This window comes from Podarcis muralis, chromosome 6, assembly GCF_964188315.1.
Source record: "Podarcis muralis chromosome 6, rPodMur119.hap1.1, whole genome shotgun sequence".
Classification (NCBI taxonomy): Eukaryota; Metazoa; Chordata; class Lepidosauria; order Squamata; family Lacertidae; genus Podarcis; species Podarcis muralis.
This window is the reverse complement of record NC_135660.1, coordinates 51,802,195-51,822,676: the sequence shown is the minus strand read 5'-3', so window position 1 is coordinate 51,822,676 and position 20,482 is coordinate 51,802,195. Positions and strand designations below refer to the sequence as shown.

Here is a 20,482-nt window from a genome sequence, read left to right as displayed (position 1 = left end):
GCAATCCCCCTGGTGGAGACAGGATTCAGCCCTCGAAACAGGCTTCGACCACGTTTCCTTCTTGCGGTGCCTTTAAGGACCCTCACACTTTCAACCCTTTTGCCTTATAAACACTAACTAACCTCTCAACCAGCCTTGAACACAGAACATGCCGGACGGGCGGGGGGAGTAGCGGGAACCAAAAGCAACAGAAGGGAGGAGGAGGAGGGGCCAGAAACAAACACGCATGCGCACTTCCTATCTCCTTTTTTCCGCCTTCCTTTTTTTCCCCTCCTCCCTCCGCAATATTATGAGGTCAGCGCATGGGACGGCGTAGCCTATGACGTAACCCACCCACTCCCGGACCTCCCCAGCCCTTACAATCCAGACAGAAGAGGGGACGGGGCAGCCAAAGGGAGAGAAGTGGCAGTTGGTCTCTCCTCAGGAAGGGGGCGGTGGACGCGAGAAGACGAGAAAAGACCCGGATGCCGCGGCCGCTGCTGCTGCTGTGTGAGGCGGAGCGGGCCACGGAGGGAAGGAGTTGTGGATACGGCGGCGGTTTGTCGTCTGGGGCCGGCTGAGGGGAGCGAGCGTTGCGGGGGGGGGGCTGCGTCGACCTCGAGCTCCCCGGGTTGTTGCTTTTGTTTTTTGACGGAGTTGCGGCGGCGCCCGTTTCCCCTCAAGCCGCTGCCCGCAAGATGGAGGTAGCGGGGCTGGCCGTGGCGCCGGCGGCGTGAGGCGGCGAGGGCCGCGGGGTAGGCGGCTCGCAGGGAGCCGGCGCGGCTGCGTGAGGGGCGGCGAGAGGCGCTGAGGCGATGCTGTCGGTGTATGGAATGCTGCTGTCGGCTCTGCTGGGCTCCTGCCTGACGCTGCTGTGCCAGATCCTGCTCTTCTACCGGAGGAAGCCCGAAGCCCCCGAGGGGCCGTCCTCGGCGCCCAGCACCGGCATCTACACCACCCGGGCAGTGCCCGACACCAGCCTCAAGGAGTACTTCGCCGGCTTCGTTGGCGGCGGAGGGGTGCAAGAGGGGGCTGGCTCCCGCAGCGTGCCCCCCAGCCAGTCCCCTTCCAAAAATGACCAGGGCACCCACCCGGACTCCTCCTCTAGCTCGGTGGTGGAGTTCACCGAGGAGACCCTCTATTGGCTCAATGCCATCTGTCTCTTTCTCTTCAGGGAGCTCAAGGACACTGGCTTTGTCAGGCACTGGGTCACCAGGAAGATCAAGGTGGAGTTTGAGGAGCTGCTCCAGACAAAGGTGACAGGCAAGGTGCTGGAGGGGCTCAGCTTGAGAGATGTTGCCTTCGGGAACGTTGTGCCCGTTTTCAAGAACATCAAGATCCTGAGGCCGGTGACCTGTAGCGAGGAAGGATGCCCCGAGGAACTAGACTTTGAGGTGGACGTTGAGTACAACGGTGGCTTCCACTTGGCCATTGATGCCGACCTTGTCTTTGGCAAGTCGGCATATCTCTTTGCCAAGATCTCTAGGGTGGTGGGTCGGGTGAGGCTGGTTTTCACCCGCTTGCCCTTCACTCACTGGTCTTTCGCCTTTGTCGACGAGCCTGTGATTGGTCTTGAAGTCAAGTCACAGTTCGAAGGAAGGCCCTTGCCACAACTTACTTCCATCATTGTCAGCCAGTTCAAGAAAGTCATTAGGCGCAAACATACTTTACCTCATTATAAAATCAGGTAAGGTGCTTTGGGTTTAACTGGAGCAAAGCTATACATTACTCACATTATAGTTTGGGGAATTGTTGGAAGGAAAACTTTCTATTGACTTATTCTTAATAAACACTGTTTAGTAGTATTTGAAACATGGTAATAACAACAATGATGATAACATTCGCAAAAATGCCTTCTGAAGGTGGCATTTTTAGAAGATGAAATGGTTTGTATACATATGCATAGGTCCACAGATTTTTGGTTTGCCTTATCAAAGCCATTATTTAGTTGTACTACTGACCCCACTCCCCCATTCCACACCTCATGGTGCTCCTTATTCTGTTGTTGTTTTTTGAAGAAAGTGCAAGCAGTAACTCACTGCTGTTTTCTTCCAGTCTGCTGAAAATCTTGATCATGTGGAAAGCTTAAGGTGAATAGAGCCAAACATGTACCTTTGATTTCAGGAAAGCTGGGTTTAATCAGCTCAGAGAAATGCTAGGTAGGATTCCATGGCTAGATATACTAATAAAGAAAGGAGCCCAAGGCTAGTGGGAGTTCATGAAGTGAAGAAGTTAATAAAGGCAAATCACAATTCTAATGGGAGAAAAATATGAGGCAAAATGTAAAGAGCTGATGCTGCTGACCAAAAAGTTTGGGGATGAACTAACACACACACACACACACACACACACACACACCCCGAGACTTAGAAAAAATGAAAGGAAGGAGAGGTCGTCACAGAGGGCAAATACAGATGCATACCCAGACTTGTTAGGACAGTGTTAGGAAAACTGAGGCTGGCATACTATGTAATGAAATGGATTGTATGGTTTAAGGAAGAGGAAGGTAACCAGGCCTGCTTCATTGTAAGGATGATGGAATGTTAGTATGTACCGGTAATAAAGAGAAGGAACTACTTTTGCCTCTTGTTTTCTCCTAAAAGGGGAACTGTATGTGACCTTGCGACAGTAGTTAAGGGTCAGGATTGCAATTTAAGAAGAGGAATTGGTCAGAAAATGCCTAGCTACCTTAAAAGAGTTCTGGTTTTTAGGGCCAGATGTATTGCATTCTTGGGTACTAGAAGAAGCTGCTGATGTATTCTCAGAATCTGTCTATCATGTTAGATATCCTTGAGAATAGGCAAGGACTGGAGATAGGCAAATGTTGGTCCAGTTCTCAGAAAAGTGGAAGATTAGACTGCTTTGCTACCAGGAAAGAAACTTGAACAGATTAGATAGGGACAAATTTGTAAGCATAAATCTTGACAAAACGCAGTGGTTAGTAGAAGCCAACATAGATTTGTCAAGCATAAATACTGAAGGGCTGAATAGTTCTCTGCTATCCCAGAGCAAGAGCATATATAATGGGCCTAAGTTACCAGAGTGTTGCATGTTAAGTTAGACTTGGGTTGCATGTTAGGAAAAACTTTTTAGTGGTAAGAACATGAAACCAATAATCAGTTATTTGGGGTATATGGTTGGGCTTTCTTTTGCTGGAGGTCTTCAAGTAGAGACTGGTCATCTGTTGGGGATGCTTTTGCTCTGGATTTCCTGGATCTAGCTGGGGGTTGGTCTAGGTGGCCTATGAAACCCCTTTCTACTCTGATTTGCAAAAGCCTTTCTGGAAGGAAAGAAACTTCATGTCTTTCTTTCCTCTCTACTTAGGGAAAATAACTAATATTCTCTCTCTTGCAAGAGATGTAAATAATATCTCATTCACTCTTTGGTACTCTTTGACCTGCAGAGAACTCTGGGAATGGAGGACTCTCTGTGTTTCCTCTTGATACTCTTCTATTTATGGCCAACCTGGGGTGGGAATATTTTTGTGCTGAGTGTTTGGTGCAGGGATGCTTGCAACTGGCAAACAGGTGAGTGTATTTATGGAACTCTGTTTGCAAATTGGAAGCATGCGGGGGGTGTTGTTTTTTGTTTTGGTAAACTACATAAACTTGCTAGAATTTTTAAGAGGCATGGTTTTAATGCTCTCTTATTTTGTAGATAGTCTCTGTTGGCAAAATGACTTTGTACAAAGTAGCAGAAGAAAGAGAAAAGTTGTTGTCTGTTCACTGACACCCCTTGACTACACCCTTTTCTTCTAACACTTTAAAACACCCATGCCATGTTCAAAAGATTATGTACTCTGTTGATATTTAGTCCAGATCAGCTGCCTTTCACAGTTTTTGGTTTTGTCTTTTAACCACTAATGCAGGTAGAAATTATGTTTCTGTGTGGAGCTTGTCCTGAAAGGAGTGGTTACCGTATTTTTCGCACTATAGGACGCACTTTTTCCCCTCCAAAAATGAAGGGGAAATGTGTGTGCGTCCTATGGTGCGAATGCAGGCTTTTGCTGAAGCCTGGAGAGCGAGAGGGGTCCGTGCGCACCGACCCCTCTCGCTCTCCAGGCTTCAGGAAGCTATCCCAAGTCTTGCAAGCCGGGCGGGATGTCCCGCGGGCTCGCAAGGCTTGCGGGCAGCAGCCTGCACCCAAAAGCTGGGGACAGCGGGGAGGCGCAGAGCCGCCACCCCGCTATTCCCCGACCTGATCTGGAGGCTGGCGGGGGGAGAAGCAAGCCTGCTTCTCCCCCCCCAGCCCCACAAGCTCGGGGGATAGGGGGATGGCGAAGCGCCGCCATCCCGCTATTCCCCGACCTGATCTGGAGGCTGGGGGTGGGAGGAGCAAGCCTGCTTCTCCCCCCCCCCCAGCCCCACAACCTCCAGATCAGGTCGGGGAATAGCGGGATGGCGGCGCTCCGCCATCCCGCTATTCCCCGACCTGATCTGGAGGCTGGGGGTGGGAGGAGCAAGCCTGCTTCTCCCCCCCCCAGCCCCACAACCTCCAGATCAGGTCGGGGAATAGCGGGATGGCGGCGCTCCGCCATCCCGCTATTCCCCGACCTGATCTGGAGGCTGGGGGTGGGAGGAGCAAGCCTGCTTCTCCCCCCCCCCCAGCTCCACAACCTCCAGATCAGGTCGGGGAATAGCGGGATGGCGGCGCTCCGCCATCCCGCTATTCCCCGACCTGATCTGGAGGCTGGGGGTGGGAGAAGCAAGCCTGCTTCTCCCCCCCACCAGCCCCACAACCTCCAGGCTTCAGGAGAGCCCCACCGCCAGCCCCACAAGCTCGGGGGACAGCGGGAGAGGCGCAGCGCGCCCTTCCCGCTGTCCCCCGACTTGGCTAGAAGGCTGGCGGGGGGAGAAGCCTGCTCCTCCCCGTTGCCAGCCCCGCAAACTCGGGGGACAGCGGGAGAGGCGCAGCGCGCCTTTCCCGCTGTCCCCCGACTTGTCTAGAAGGCTGGCGGGGGGAGAAGCCTGCTCCTCCCCGTCGCCAGCCCCGCAAACTCGGGAGACAGCGGCAGGGGCGCAGCGCGCCCTTCCCGCTGTCCCCCGACTTGGTTAGAAGGCTGGCCCAGCCCCGCAAACTCGGGGGACAGCGGGAGAGGCGCAGCGCGCCATCCCGCTGTCTCCCGACATGGTTTGGAGGCTGGCGGAAGGCTTCCTCCTCCCCCAGCCCCGCAAGCTCCCAGAGCGATGCCAAAGCTGCGCGCAGCTTCGGCATGGCTCTGGGTCCCGTTCTGGGGGAGGGGGAAGCTCGGGCTTCCCCGCCCCAGCCCCGCGCCTGGCGGGGGGGGGGAATAAATTTTTTTGCCTTTATTTCCCCCCCCAAATCTAGGTGCGTCCTATGGACCGGTGCGTCCAATAGTCCGAAAAATACGGTACTTGTCTTCTTCCTTCCTTTCCCTTTACCATCTTTATCATTAGTTGTACAGGGTATTTCAGCTTAATGTTAGATTGTGGATGTGTGCCCATACATTTTAAAAACACCAATTTTGAGATATCCTACATATCTCAATCCCAAATACTAAGTTTAGAGCTTTATAATGTATAATAATAAAGTACTTGGATTTATTCTAAATGCAATAGTAGCTACCATGCAAGGCGCTGGGAGATGTTGGATAGTTTTTCACATAGCATGTGTTCCTGAGCACTAGAAGATTCTGTTTCCATCAGCCTGATCCCCTTGGAGAGGAAGCAGACTCCCTCATTCAGGGGTGGGAGTGCCTTGCAGCGTTCAACTAATCATTGGAGCGATTGTGTTGTTTGCACACTACAAAGTATTCTGCAATTGAACAAATGGTGTAAGTTTTGCTTTTGGGGAATTTCAGTTTAGATGAGTAAGAGGCAACATGAAATAAGCATATAAAATTATGCATAGCACATAGAAAGTCGAAAGAGGAAAAAATTCCCTCATAATGCCAGAATTTGTGGATATCTAATGAAGCTGAATATTGGAACTTTCAGGAAGATTTTGAGTGGGGGGTGCAGAGGGAGGAGAGAAGCCCCATTGTGTGAGTGAACACCTTGCATTACAGTGGATTTTAACCAATGGATATTGGTAGAGAAAATTTAGTAGGGCCTAACTGACAGTAAATCACTGATACCACAGAATTATAAAATCATAGAATTCTAGAGTTGGAAAGGACCCCATCATTATCCATCTCCCTGCATTACAGGAATCTCAACTAGATCATACATGACAGATGGCTATCCAACCTCTGCTTAAACACCTCCAAGGAAGGAGGGTCCACCACCCTTCATGGGAATCTGTTCCACAGTTGAACAGCTAAACTTTACAGGCATGGCTATTCCATAATCAGCCTGGAATATACCACAGTATAAAAGTGACCTCCTTTATTCATCAGATAATACCTTAATATAGACAGAAAATAGACAGCTTTTTATTTTATTTTTCAAAATTTTAATCCTTTTCCTATTTACCTAGAAGTCTGTTCCGTTGTGTGTGGAACTTGCTTCTAGAAAAGTGGACATTAGTGGCTAGGGTTGCTGTTCCTTCTTGCTTCATTTTTTTTTTAATTAAGCTGGACATTTTGGCTGAAGAACCCAAAACACTGAAATATCGTAAAAAGACTTTCCACTTCCATTCTCACAGTTGAATTAAATGCCAAAAAGAGTGAAATGGAAAAGGGAGAGACAACTCTGGTCTTTCCTTTATGATACAACTGTCTATTTTCCTAGTGACTTTGGAAAGCACAGATCTTGGTTCCTCATAGGAGTTTATCTTGTTCCTGGTGACAAAATTGATCTGTGATTATTACACATGTTGGTGTTTTCATTAACTGAAATATGGCCACTGAGTCTAATAAGTTTTGCTAGTACCAAAGGTTAAAAGTTATTTTTTCACAGATCTAGCTGTTGTTGTTCTCCCTGTTTGTAGTATGCAGATTCCAGATCTATTATAATCTGATGTTGGTGAGGCAATCTTCCAGGTGCTTTCTGAAGTACAGTGGTGCCTCGCAAGACGAAATTAATTCGTTCCGCAAGTCTCTTCGTCTTGCGGTTTTTTCGTCTTGCGATGCACGGTTTCCCATAGGAATGCATTGAAAATCAATTAATGCGTTCCTAGGGAAACCGCCTTCAGACCAGGTCCGGGGACAGTCTGTCCCCCGACCTCTTCTGAAGGCTGGGGGGGGGGGGGACAAGGGCTTTTCTTCCCACTGCCAGCCTTCAGAAGGCTGTTCTGAAGGCTGGCGGTGGGAAGAAAAGCCCTTCTTCCCACCTCCCACCCCGCAAGCTCCGGGGACAGGAGGGCTTTGCTGCCGCCCGCCAGCATTTTAAAAGCCCCTGCTGTCCCGGGGCGATTTTAAAATGCTGGCGGGCGGGAGCGAAGTCTCCGCTGCCCCGAGGAGATTTTAAAATGCTGGGGGTCGGCAGCGAACGCTTCGCTCCCGCCCGCCAGCATTTTAAGATCGCCCGGGGCAGCGGAGAAGTCTCCGCTGTCCCGGGAAGGCAGGCGGGGGGAGCAAAGACTTTTGCCCCCGCCTGCCTTCAGAAGAGGTCCAGGACCTCGTTCCGATGCCCGGCGGCGGGGTGCGAGGTTCCCGCCCCCCAGCCCCGCTTCGGAGCAGCATTCCGAAGCGGGGCGGCTGGGGCAGGTGTTCCCGCCCCCCCGCCCCGCTTCGGGGCAGCGTTCCGAAGCGGGGCGGCTGGGGCAGGTGTTCCCGCCCCCCCGCCCGCTTCGGGGCAGCGTTCCGAAGCGGGGCGGCTGGGGCAGGTGTTCCCGCCCCCCCCGCCCCGCTTCGGGGCAGCGTTCCGAAGCGGGGCGGCTGGGGCAGGTGTTCCCGCCCCCCCGCCCCGCTTCGGGGCAGCGTTCCGAAGCGGGGCGGCTGGGGCAGGTGTTCCCGCCCCCCCGCCCCGCTTCGGGGCAGCGTTCCGAAGCGGGGCGGCTGGGGCAGGTGTTCCCTCCCCCCCGCCCGGCTTCGGAGCACCGGGAGAAGCGATCTCCCCGCAGCCCCTTGCTTCAAAAGAGGTCCGGGGGCAGCGGGGAAGAAGCGCTGTGCTTCCCGCTGCCCCCGGACCTCTTTTGAAGCAAGGGGCTGTGGGGAGATCGCTTTTCCCCGCAAACCCTTGCTTCAAAAGAGGTCCGGGGGCAGCGCGAAGCGCTTCCCGCTGTCCCCGGACCTCTTTTGAAGCAAGGGGCGGTGGGGAGAAGCGATCTCCCCGCAGCCCCTTGCTTCAAAAGAGGTCCGGGGGCAGCGGGAAGCGCTTCCCGCTGTCCCCGGACCTGGGGCTGCGGGGAGAAGATCGCTTCTCCCCGCCGCCCCTTGCTTCAAAAGAGAAGACCCGCTGTCCCCTGGGCAAGCTTCGTTTTGCGAAGCAAGCCCATAGGGAAATTCGTCTTGCGAGGCAACTCGAAAACGAAAAAACCTTTCGTTTTGCGAGTTTTTCGTCTCGCGAGGCGTTCGTCTTGCGGGGTACCACTGTATTAATAAACCCCTCCTGGAATGATGTACTGTTTCAGCTAGCAAGTCTCTAATTTGAACTATAATCCCAAATTTAGACTGGTTTTTAAAATGTAACTTTGTGGTTATAAGAGCCTTTTCTCACATGGCACATCTTGTATTTTAAAAACATATCTAGTGCATATCTGTTTTTAAAAACAGCTTCTCCCTAGACGGAAAAAAAAGGAGTTAGAATATTAATAGCTGCTTCGTAACAATATTGGCTCTGATTTGATATTTTCCATCTCTAGATCAAGTGAAGCTAAAATTGGCTTCTTTTGTTTTTCTTATATCCTTCAGTTGGTTCTGTTGATAGAACTTCTCCCTTGATTAAAAGTTTTCCTGATTTTGTATGTTTGTGTATTCTGATGCAGTGGCCTAGATTTAGTTAAACTTGATATAATTATAATAATATTGAACTTGGATAGTATTAAAGTGATAATCAAACTAGATATTTAAAGAGGAGGGAATCCTTTTCTAAGGTGGCATTTGCAGGTTTTAAGTACTGTTTGTGTAATCATAGAATCTGTCCAAATCTACGATGCTATGATTCTAAGTTGAATTGTAGAGTTGGAAGGGATCCCGAGGGTCATCTAGTCCAGTACCCTGCAAGGCAGGAATCTCAACTAGGTAATACTTGACAGATGACAATCCAACATTTGCTTTAAAACCTCCAAGAAAGGAGAGACCACCACCTCTCATGGGAGTATGTTCCACTGTTAAAACAGCGCTTATTCTCAGAAAGTTCTTCTTGATATTTAGTCAGAATCTCCTTTTTTGTAACTTGAATCCATTGGTTTGGGACTTGGCGCCTGATGCCTTATTGATCATGGGCACCTTTTTCACCCAATCAAAATGGATATTTGATTAACTGGATAATTACATATTGCAGCCTTGCTTTTGGTAACTAGAAAACTAGCATATCGGGATAAAGGTTAGACTAAAACATAAATGTGCTAGACATTTTTTATGGTATTTCTTGCAGGCTGAAGTAATACACGCTGATCAATCTTCTCAGTACGAAGTATGCCTGAGTTGTAATGTGTTGACCCAGCTGGATCAACCCCAAGGCTTTGACATTTGTCCAAATTATTCTTCTCTTTTTTGGCAAGGTGTCACCTTGGTGTCAAGTCATTTCCAGATATTTGGGAATAGTACTTCCTACCAGTATATGACTGAAGGACAGAACAATAATAATAGGCAGCCTATTTACTAATTAATAAGATTTGAAAAGAAGTGGTGTGGTAATTACTCCTTTTCAAAGAGGTACTCGTTTTCGATGAAGGGATCTTTCAGAGATGAAGAAAAATAGCTGTTTTGCTCAAAGAGCGCATGAAATGCTATTGTTTAAAAAAAGCTATTAAAGTATGTCAAGAATTGGAAGTCCTGGAAAGGATAAAGTAATGTAGAGTACAAAAACAAGGTACTTCAACATTTCTAATCACCCATACATAGGACAAATAAGGTTCAGGTAATGAAGCTTTTCGCAATGTGCTGCTCTCCTGTTGTTTTGGACTTCAAATCCCTGCAAGCATGGCAAATGGTTAGGAATGATGAGAGCTGTAGCTGAATGACACCATACTGGGGAAGGCAACTTTGACCTCAAGCTGCAGATATATTGTTTGTTATTAAGTTATGTATTTTTTGTGTTTTTATTGGTTTTTATTGGTTTTTGTGTTTTTATTGGTTTACAGAATACAACCAACTCTGTCTGAAGGGTGGTATATAAACAAAACAAACAAACAATATAGGTATTAAGTGGCAATATGGACATAAAACAGTAAATAGTCTATTGCTTGTGTTCTTTGTTTTGCATTTTGTTCTAGTAAGTATTAGCAATTAAAAAAGAATTAGAGCATTCTTTTAATTGGGACACTTAATTCTCTGGGGCAAACAACTGTTGCATTGAAGGTGCAGTACTACAAGAGGGTTCCACAAATAAATCAGTGGATGGGTATAATTGCTAGCTGTGGAAGGAAAAGTTAAGAGTTTAAGTAGATACTTTCTAGGGCAGACTAATAGTTAATCTAGTCCAGCATCCACTTTCCGATAGCTGCTAACCTAGTGCATCTCTGTGCCTCACAGGTAGGGTATGAAGGGAATAGGGCACTGCCTTTGTTGCTCCACAACTGCTGATACTCGGTGGCATACTGCATCTGAACATGGAGGCCTGTCTTTGATAGACACCTTCCATGTATTTGTTTAATACTCTTTACAAAATAGCTTAACACTGGTCATTACAGTGTCTTGTAGCAGTGACTTCATTTAATTTCTTACACACTGTGAGAAGAAATTCTTTTTTTATTTCCTGAATCTCCACCATTAAACTTCTTTGGATGATCCTAAGTTCATCCAAGTTTTAAGAAGGTAGGAGACAAACTTACCTTGTTTTATTTTGCCCACACAAATCATAATTTTAATAACTTTCATCATGCCCTCCCTTTAGGTTACTTTTTTAAAATTAATCTAAATATTAATTTTAGCAAAGGTGCTCCAGTCCCATGGAAAAAGACTTGTGGAAATGAAGTATATATAATTAGCAAGAATGCCTGTATTGAGAAACAATCCCTTGGGCCTGTGGGACCTCCTGTAGAAGAGTAATGCTTGAAAACAGCCTTCCTAATTGCATTTGGTTTTCCAGCACTCAGATCTTACAATATGCACCCATCCATGTGCTATAAAGTCCAGAGGTCCTTTACCTTTACCTTTACCTTACATTTACTATTACAAGCTTATAGTAGAGGCTTGCTATTTGTTTTGAATTAGTACGGGTAATTTTGCAGCCTCTGTCACTATGGCTGTTTGTCCAGGGCCACCATATAGGCAGTGTTGTTTCTGTCTTCTTTCTTAGGCCTATCTTTGTAGACCCTTCATACTTAACCTCTCAATATGGCTCCCTGATTATGGGTTTTCCTCCATCTGGAGATGCATCTTCAGGTGATGAAAAGACATCAGACGGAATTGAAGCATCTGCTCCACTTGGCCTTCAGGGGTTTATGAGATGGTCACATCAGTACTGCATAATGATAATCTAAGCTGCTGGTGGTTATTTTTTTATCATAGTTATGACAATTATAGTTGTATTGTTTCTTGTTTTGGGGGGACAGTTCTGTGGTTTATTGTATACTATTCATTGCCTGGGGAACTTTTATTGAAGCTTGGTTTACACTAATAATAATAAAAAATATTTGCTACATGCATTTCAAAAAGTGCTTTGCAACTAAAGCATTGAGTTCTGCTTTTCACACACCTGCTTCTATGAGAAGTTATTTCCACATAAGTAATATGAAAAATCTGCCAGCTGCTGTGTTTCCTAATTCAAGGTCTTGCGAGTTCATCCATTAGATACCTAATCTGCTTAACATAGCTAAATCAGTAAGGGAGCTCTGTATATAATAAGGACATTAGTCTGTTACATAAAAGGAGCGGAATTCTTTACTTTTTTGTTTCACTTGAGAAATATGATTTTAACTTGCAGGTATGGTAATTTTAAATTGAAATATACTTTTTTTGCAATTTGTTTCTTAGATTAGGTTTGCAGGATGCTAACAGTTTCCCAGTGGAATTCTTTATGTTTTGGAATATGTCATAACCATTTTATGTGGCACCTATGGTGTTTAGGAAAGAATGAATAATGTGAATCCTCATTCTGACCATTTATCAACATATTTCCTCAGATTTGTCTATCTCTATAGCATACTCTTGCATATTGTTTCTCCCTTGCCTTTGTTGAATAGCTAACCATCTTTATTAGAGCTTCTGTAACATTTCTGCATCACAGATACAACAGTAAAAGGTAATTATTGTGCGGAACAATTATTAATATTTTCAAGTAAACTCTAGGTAACTGGAGAATATTCTTTCTGGGAACCATTATGTTAATCCTCTATCTTCCTGCATTCTAAAAATTGCCAGTGTATATTCCAGAAAGCATAAGTTACAAATATAGTTTACGTTTTTTACTTTGAGACAGTTCTTTATTATAGAAATTAAACTGAACATAATTGGTGTCTGTTATAACATGATGCCTTGGACATCAGATGAGCTCGTGTGATGGCACAGAACATTCTAACTCCTCAGAGAACCAAGAACTTGGCAACAAAAGGTTCACTGTCTAAGTTATAAAAAGGAATAATTGTCTGTCTGTGTGTAGAACCCCATAGACTTTATTGAAAGAAAAGCTGTATGGGGTGAGCTAAGCTGACTGGGAGAAGGCCTGGGAGGATAGGGAATGTATGAAGTAGAGTGTGCCCAGAGGCTAGGCAAATGAAGAAAAGCAGGGTGAAATATATGATCCTGAGGGGAAAGCAAGTATAGGAGCCAAGAGGCCAAAGGAAAAGCATTGGGGATGTGGGTGAGGGAGCCAAGAGGTCATGGGGTGCCAGATCTATGTCCTGAGAGGACTCCTGTGCCTTTAAGAACTGCGTTGAAGTGAGAATTCTGCCAGTTATTGCTTCTAGTCACTGCAGCATTTTAATTTGAAATGCAAGAGCAGTAATGGAGTACTTGTTTTTACTTCACATCTTTGTCACAACACATCTTTTAAAACTGGGAAAATATTCCTTATTTTCTGTGAGGGGCAACTGCATATCACATGCAAATGTGTGTTCTTAAAAATGAAAAGCACCCTCTGAAATCTGACTGGGGTGTGTTTGTGTATGTACTTAACCGCTTTCCCTGCCAACCATCTACTCCAAATCATATCTTCCTCCAAACTTATTTTCCACCATGGAAGTGCGAGTAGCAATGCCTAAGTACTCTTGTAAACTTTTATATGGAACCTTTCAAGGAGGGAAAGCTGCTGGAGGGGTGTGTGGAGATTTTGTAATAATTCTGTTTTAAACTTCCCCCACTTTTCCGCTCAAAACAGCAGCTCCTTGTGGCTGCTTCTTTCCTCCCCACATAAAGCCCTGTTCACATGCATTTGTGTATGTACTTTTTAGGGCTGTTTCAAATTTCTTCCTACATTTGTTCTTATGGCAGTAATGAGAAGATAGTATTTTCATAACTTGAAAGTAGTCAGACGTACGTTTAGAAGATACATTCATCAAACCTCCAAACTTCTGTTCAGCAGAAACATCTTTGTAACTCGATAATGGTCAGGGGTGTCAGTCAAGGACACATCATTTTACTATATGTTTCTTAAAGATTGTGTGAAAGAAGAAGTAACAAGAGTCTATTTTAAGTTTTATGTGTTTTTACATACTGCTTCTGCAATGTTTCCTCACTATGGTATGATATATAAGCAGCTAGCCAAGAGTTAATAACTGCAATAACTGCTATTATAGCCTGATTTTATTCCTGTTACATGGGAATAAACACCACTAAATTCATTGGGACACATGCATTCAATTTTTAGCCTTTAGTTAAGGTTAAATTGGCAGCACTAAATTACTGTTTTTGATGACATATTTTAAGAACTCAACAACTTAAGAGGTTTTCAAAGGTGTTGCATGTTGAAAATATGAGACAGAATAGTGGAAAGTTTAATGCTGAATCTCTGTCTCAAAAGGATAAGAGAAATCATTTTATTTTTATAGTCTGATGTTGGCAAGCATCTTTCCTGGTGGCAGCTAAAAATAACAGATATATTTAGGAAGCTATGCTTGTTTATATAATGATGTTGGCACACATTACTGACGTTTTAACTGGTCATACCTTAGAAATTAAAAATGAAAGGAATCATAAGTACATTTAACTAAGAAGCTCTATTTAACTCAGAACTTTCTGAGTATAACTTTCATGTATAAAAAATTATGAAGAGGATTGCGCAACATCTGTCTTATGTATTCGGCTAGAGGATCTTCCAAAGGGCAGTGTAGTTTAGTGGGTAGTGTTGGACTAGGGCTGGAGAGATTCTTTTCATATTCTACTCTGCCATGAAGCTCATTCTGTAACCTTGGACCAGTTATTGTATTGAGGTCTAACTTGCATCACAGGGTTGTTTTGAGTATAAAATATGTTAGTTCAAGTGCACCAGTCTGATCACTTTGGAAGGATGGGATAAAAATGCAATAATAAGTTATAAATCGTTATTCTATTTAAGATAGTGCTTGATTGAAGTATTCAGCCCTCCCCAGTTTTGTAGGTTTGGCAGATGGTAGCTGGGTTAACCTCTTCCCAAAATTGTATTAATCTTCTAGGAGGGTGGGTAAATTTAAAGAATTTTCAAGTTGGTGAAAATTGAAGTTGATGACAAAGACTAACCATTTGTCATCCTCTTCAGGGGTGGTGCCGCACTAACCATGACAAGTGGATTTGTTGAAGCCTGCTTATTCTTGAAACAATCATGTATTTATATAATATATTATTGACACACATTACTGAAGCTTTGACTAGTCGTATCTTACAAATTTAAAATGAGCGCTACAGTTCAGCTAAACCTAGCTGTAGAACAGGTTCTGTATCTTTTGCTGGTGGAAAATGGATCTGCCTAAAGTTGCAAATCTTCTTTGTCTCAAGAAAATCCAATTTTAAATTATGCTGAGCTTGAGAATTATTTTAAATTGAATTCACAAGCTGCTTCATGGAGACAATTATTTATTTTGGGGAGTTCCGTATTGAAAAACATGCCAAATTCCATTCTGCTCTCTTTGCTTTTAAACTTAAATAATATGCAATGAGTATCTTGACAAGGTTCTGTAAACTGCATTGTGAATGCAGATAAACATCTGCACCCTTGGTTAGAGTAGTAGAGCACTGTAGTTCTGCAGCACTGGTAAAATTTGTATCTGCAGCAAATGTAGCCATATGACCAGTTATCAGATCTGCAGGGTGTAAAATGTATTGCAATAGTTATATTGTATATGCCAGGCCATAGTAGAAGTCTGTGATATAAACTTACTGTCTTGGTAATAGTGTATAAACATTAGCTTCTAACAAAAATAACTTGTACTGATTATTTCCAGTACAAGTTTGCTTTTCGGAAAACACTATCCCACATGATAAGGAGGAAATTGTTCTGAATGGCATAATAAAATGATACCATTGTAAAATTTGTTAGTCTTTAAGTCTAACACAGCTGCCCCTCTGGAGATCATAAGGGTTTGTTGTGCAATCCTGTCATTTGATATTCCCCTTCTCATAGAGGTCAGTGAAAGGACACACATAAACTCATAATTTCAGTGGCACAACATTGACAGATAGTTCTGATTAGAATGTGTTAGGAGTTATTTTATTTCTTTATGCTGTTCCTGTTGAGAAAACTATTTTTCAGCAGTTATTCCAATACTAGCATGCTAGTATTGTATCCATTAAGATACTAGCATGCTAGTATCTGCATCCATTAACATTTTATGTATGCAAAGGTGAGCAAATTAATGTGAACTCTGCTTAGAAGGATAGAAGTCTATAGTAATTTTATCTTGGCATTTACTTGGCTGCATCTGGTTGTAACAATAAGCTATGGTTAAAAACTGGATTTATCATTACATGAACAAGCCGAGGTGAAACTCAGCTTGTGTACTCCTCGCTCAACTGCCTGTTCAGTTCTAAAGAGAATAGAAGCTTTCGCTTTCATTTTTAACTAACCACAGGTTGTTGTTGTTGTTCTTGTTGTTGTTATATTTAAAAAACCCAATTTCATACTGCCCATTAGGTGACAGAATCCTAGGGCAGTTTACAATTGCACATTAAAACAGCAATAAAACAAATTCTAAATCAGTCTTCCAAATAATTAATACAACAACACAATTAAAATGAGATGTATAGCTGCAGTAAACTGATTGCTTTTCTTGTGGCTGATCTCATCCAGAGATTCTGTTTTGTTCAGTATTCTGTGAAGGCCTGGGCAAAACGCTGTCTGGATGGCACCAGAAATACAGTAGTGAAGGTACATTATGCACCTTTCGGAGGGTGCATTTCAATAAATGTGTGCACTACAGAGAAAGCCCTCTCTAGAATCACTGCTGAGCTAAGCTGTCAATGAGATCCAATGGCTCAGGCAGGCTGATATAGGCAGAAGCACTCCTTCAAGTATTTGGGTTCCAAGTTCTTTAGAACTTATAGGCAGACGTCTGAGGCCCAGGGCATGAATTTTGTTAGAACAAATTTATAAACTCAAAAAAGCAGCCAGTCCCTAGTCCCTCTGAGGCCCAGGGCAAGTGTACCCGGCTGCTTCCACTTCTGCACAAGCTAACAAACACCCTGAATTTATCCCAGTAACATTTGGCAATGAGTGCAACACCACTTAGAATCCTTGCAGCTCTATTTTACACTAGCTGCAGCTTTCAAGTATTCAAGGGCAGTCCCTTGTAGAACATGTTAGAGTAATCTAATTAGAAGGTTACTAGGGCATGGGCTGCTAGGCTATCCTGGTCTAGGAATGACCATAGCTGGCAAACTAGCCATAAATGCTGATAGACACTCTTAGCCATTGAAGCCACACACACCAGCACCTATACCATCTGACCAGCTTATGGAAAAATAGAGTCACGTTTCATCAGTATATTGGTGATGCTATGCTCCATACTTCCTCAATAGCTCTCACCATGGTTTCATTAAACAGCAGTGGGAACAGAATAAAACCCTGCAGGACTCTTCTGCTTAACTGTCACGGCACCTAGAAGAAGTCTCCCAATGTTTATTGTCTGGAGACAGCCCTGCTGGAAAAACACCCACCATATCACAGTGCCTCCAGTCCTCAACCTCCAAAAGGACACTTAGGGTGGGTGGTATCAAAAAGCTTTTGAGAGATAAATGAGGATCTACAAGGTTGCACACTCTCTGTCTCTCTCATAATAAGTCATCAACCAGGGCAATTTTAGTGCCGAACCATGACTAGAGTGGGTCTGAACCAAACTAAACTGTGGTTAGTCTTAAAGATAGATTACTGAAACAAGCCAACTTCAAACCATAGAGTATAAAGAATAAGGTGTAGAGTATAAGAGTATAACCATAGAGTATAAGAATAAGCCATATGCAACTTGTTACTCAGTAAAAATTGAACTTCTGTGGATAACTTGGAAACTTTGTCTGAGCCTCTGGAACTTCCAGGCCCAACGGAGATTTTAGGGATCCCAAAATATACTGATGGAAGAAACAGATATTTGCAAATCATTTATTTATAACATGAATAGGCTGGCTGACTTTAGTTTCAGTAGGGTAAAAAGTGGCTTTTGCTGTTGCAACAAAAGCCAGCCTCAACATCTGGCGATAGGGACATGGCCATTCAGTTCCAATCCGCATGTCAGGCAAATACCTTATTGTAGGGATCGGCAAACAGTGGTCCACAGTGTGTCTGTGAAGAACACTTAATATTTGAGTTCTTTGAACTTCAATGTATTCAAATTGTAATACAATAAAATACAATACAGTGGTACCTCGGGTTAAGAACTTAATTCGTTCTGGAGGTCCATTCTTAACCTGAAACTGTTCTTAACCTGAAGCACCACTTTAGCTAATGGGGCCTCCTGCTGCTGCCACGCCGCCGGAGCACGATTTCTGTTCTCATCCTGAAGCAAAGTTCTTAACCTGAGGTACTGTTTGTGGGTTAGCAGAGTCTGTAACCTGAAGTGTCTGTAACCTGAGGTACCACTGTATAAGAAATAAAAAAGTAATAAAAATACAATTAAAAATGATACAGCACCTAGCACAGCACATTACAATTTCTACAACAGACAGAATAAACATCAAATGGTCCAACAAGACACTCAGCAATTTTCAAGTGACCTATGGGGGGAAAGTTTGGGAAGAGGGTAAGGGCTGGGTAGATTAATTTTAATCAGTGATTTAAATTGGCAAGAAAAAAGACTGTTTTAAATCAAGTTTCCAATTGATAACTGTTTCATATTCAATTCGACATACAGTGGTACCTTGGGTTAAGTACTTAATTCGTTCCGGAGGTCCATTCTTAACCTGAAACTGTTCTTAACCTGAAGCAACACTTTAGCTAATGGGGCCTCCTGCTGCTGCCGCGCCGCCGGAGCACGATTTCTGTTCTCATCCTGAAGAAAAGTTCTTAACCCAAGGTACTATTTCTGTAATCTGAAGCGTATGTAACCTGAAGCGTATGTAACCCGAGGTACCACTGTATTGTATAGTGTTACTTACGCAGTTGCTTTGTTCTTACAATCAGACCTTTCATCTCTTCGTTGCAGTGTGTAAATTTTGTATGCTTTTTTCACCTATGGGGGAAAGTTTTTAACCTATTTATACATATATTTTGACTAGGTTCAAGCCGTTTTTTCCATTTCAAGTTGTGCCACCTGAAGAATTTAGAGATTGGAATCTCAGTATACAAAATTTTTCACTAACTGAAGGACGACTGAAAGTTTCCTTAATAGAATGTTCAAGGTATGTTCTTGGTACTCTCTGCATGTCTGGTTTCACTGAATGTCTTCCATTGGATTTCCCTTGTGGATTGTGGAATGTGACTGTAGCTCTTAAAAACAAAATGAGTTTGTTAACCAACACTATTTAAAATTAATTCCTAAATATGGGTTCCTTTACATTAGTTTGCTTTTCTCTGCTAATTACAAAGACGATTAGAAGCTGTTGCTCGTAGCTTCTATTAGCACATTTTCTTCTTTTCTTTTTTTTGTACCTTTTTTTTTTTTTTTGTATCTTCGAAAATGTATTTCAAATGAAGAGTACCTTTTCTCATTTTGTTGGTGTTCTAAATGGAGTAGGAATAGACTGTAACTGTAACACTGCTTCATGCTTAAGTATTAATGGTGCAATCAAGTGCTTGCTGTGTTCAGTGTGGTTTACTGCCATGTAAATTTGTATAGAAATACTGTCTTAGCACTTCTTAGCACTTCTTAGTAACTCTGTCAAGCAGATTTTTAGATAGCAATTCAAATTTAAAATGTATTGTCAACCCTTAAAACTCATGACAATTGCAATTACTGATCTGGTCTACTGAAATCTAAGGCTGGTTGATTTGGAGGCCGGGGATGATTAGCTTTTTGTTATGAGCACAGCTTTGTTTAGTGGGTTCTATAACAGAACAAATATTCAGAGTACCGTATTTTTCGCCGCATAGGACGCACCGGCCCATAGGACGCACCTAGTTTTTTGGGGGGGAAATAAAGGAAAAAAAATTTTATTTCCCCCCCAGGTGCGCTGTGCTAAACCCGAAGCTTGGGGCGTGCGGAGCTCAGCGCCCCCAAGCTTCTGGGTGCTGGCAAGGTCTCCGCTAGCCATGGGAGAGCCGCGCAGCTCTCCCAGGGCTAGCGGAGCACTGCGCTAATCCCGAAGCTTGGGGCGTGCGGAGCTCCGCGCGCCCCAAGCTTCTGGGTCCTGGCAAGGTCTCCGCTAGCCAGGGGAGAGCCCCGCGACTTCGCGCGGCTCTCCCACAGGCTAGCGGACCGCTGCGCTAATCCCGAAGCTTGGGGCGTGCGGAGCTCAGCGCGCCCCAAGCTTCTGGGTGCGGGCAAGGTCTCCGCTAACCAGGGGAGAGCCCCACGACTTCGCGCGGCTCTCCCACGGCTAGCGGACCGCTGCGCTAATCCCGAAGCTTGGGGCGTGCGGAGCTCAGCGCACCCCAAGCTTCTGGGTGCTGACAAGGTCTCCGCTAGCTGTGGGAGAGCTGCGTCTCCCACGGCTAGCGGATAGCTTCCTGAAGCCTGGAGAGCGAGAGGGGTCGGTGCGCACCGACCCCCCTCGCTCTCCAGGCTTCAGTGAAAGCCTGCATTCGCCCCATAGGACGCACACACATTTCCCCTTCATTTTTGGAGGGGGAAAAGTGCGTCTTATAGGGCAAAAAATACGGTACTTGTTGACAGTTGCACTTACAACATCAAGTTTATAATACTAATAGCTCCCTGCCTCTGATATCTGCAAGGTTTTAATTGTTGAAAGATTCTAAAAACAGAACTGATGATAGGAGCTGTCAAGCAGATGAAATACAGATCATTCACTTGACAGAGTAATGTAAAGTATAACATCAAAATAGCAGACAGCAGTATATGAATTACATTTTATCCGCTGGTATTTTAATATTTTAGTGTGCAAGACAAATCCGTCCTCCTTGCTGATGAGTCCTTGCAGAGCTACAGCCCAGCAGCTCATGGCAATGGGATTGAGAAGGACTATTGGGCCTGATCC

The 20,482-nt window shown here is 44.5% G+C and overlaps 1 protein-coding gene across 1 annotated transcript in view; it reads left to right on the top strand.

Moving 5' to 3' along the window:
• The first annotated feature begins 258 nt into the window (after nt 1–258).
• Nucleotides 259–20,482, top strand: part of PDZD8 (PDZ domain containing 8) — a 40,182-nt gene continuing 19,958 nt past the window's right edge. Inside the window, exons 1-3 of the mRNA XM_077930279.1 lie at nt 259–734; nt 772–1,666; nt 18,605–18,727. Coding sequence (XP_077786405.1) covers nt 795–1,666; nt 18,605–18,727 — 995 coding nt within the window. The 5' untranslated portion in view covers nt 259–734; nt 772–794. The remainder of the gene's footprint in view (nt 735–771; nt 1,667–18,604; nt 18,728–20,482) is intronic.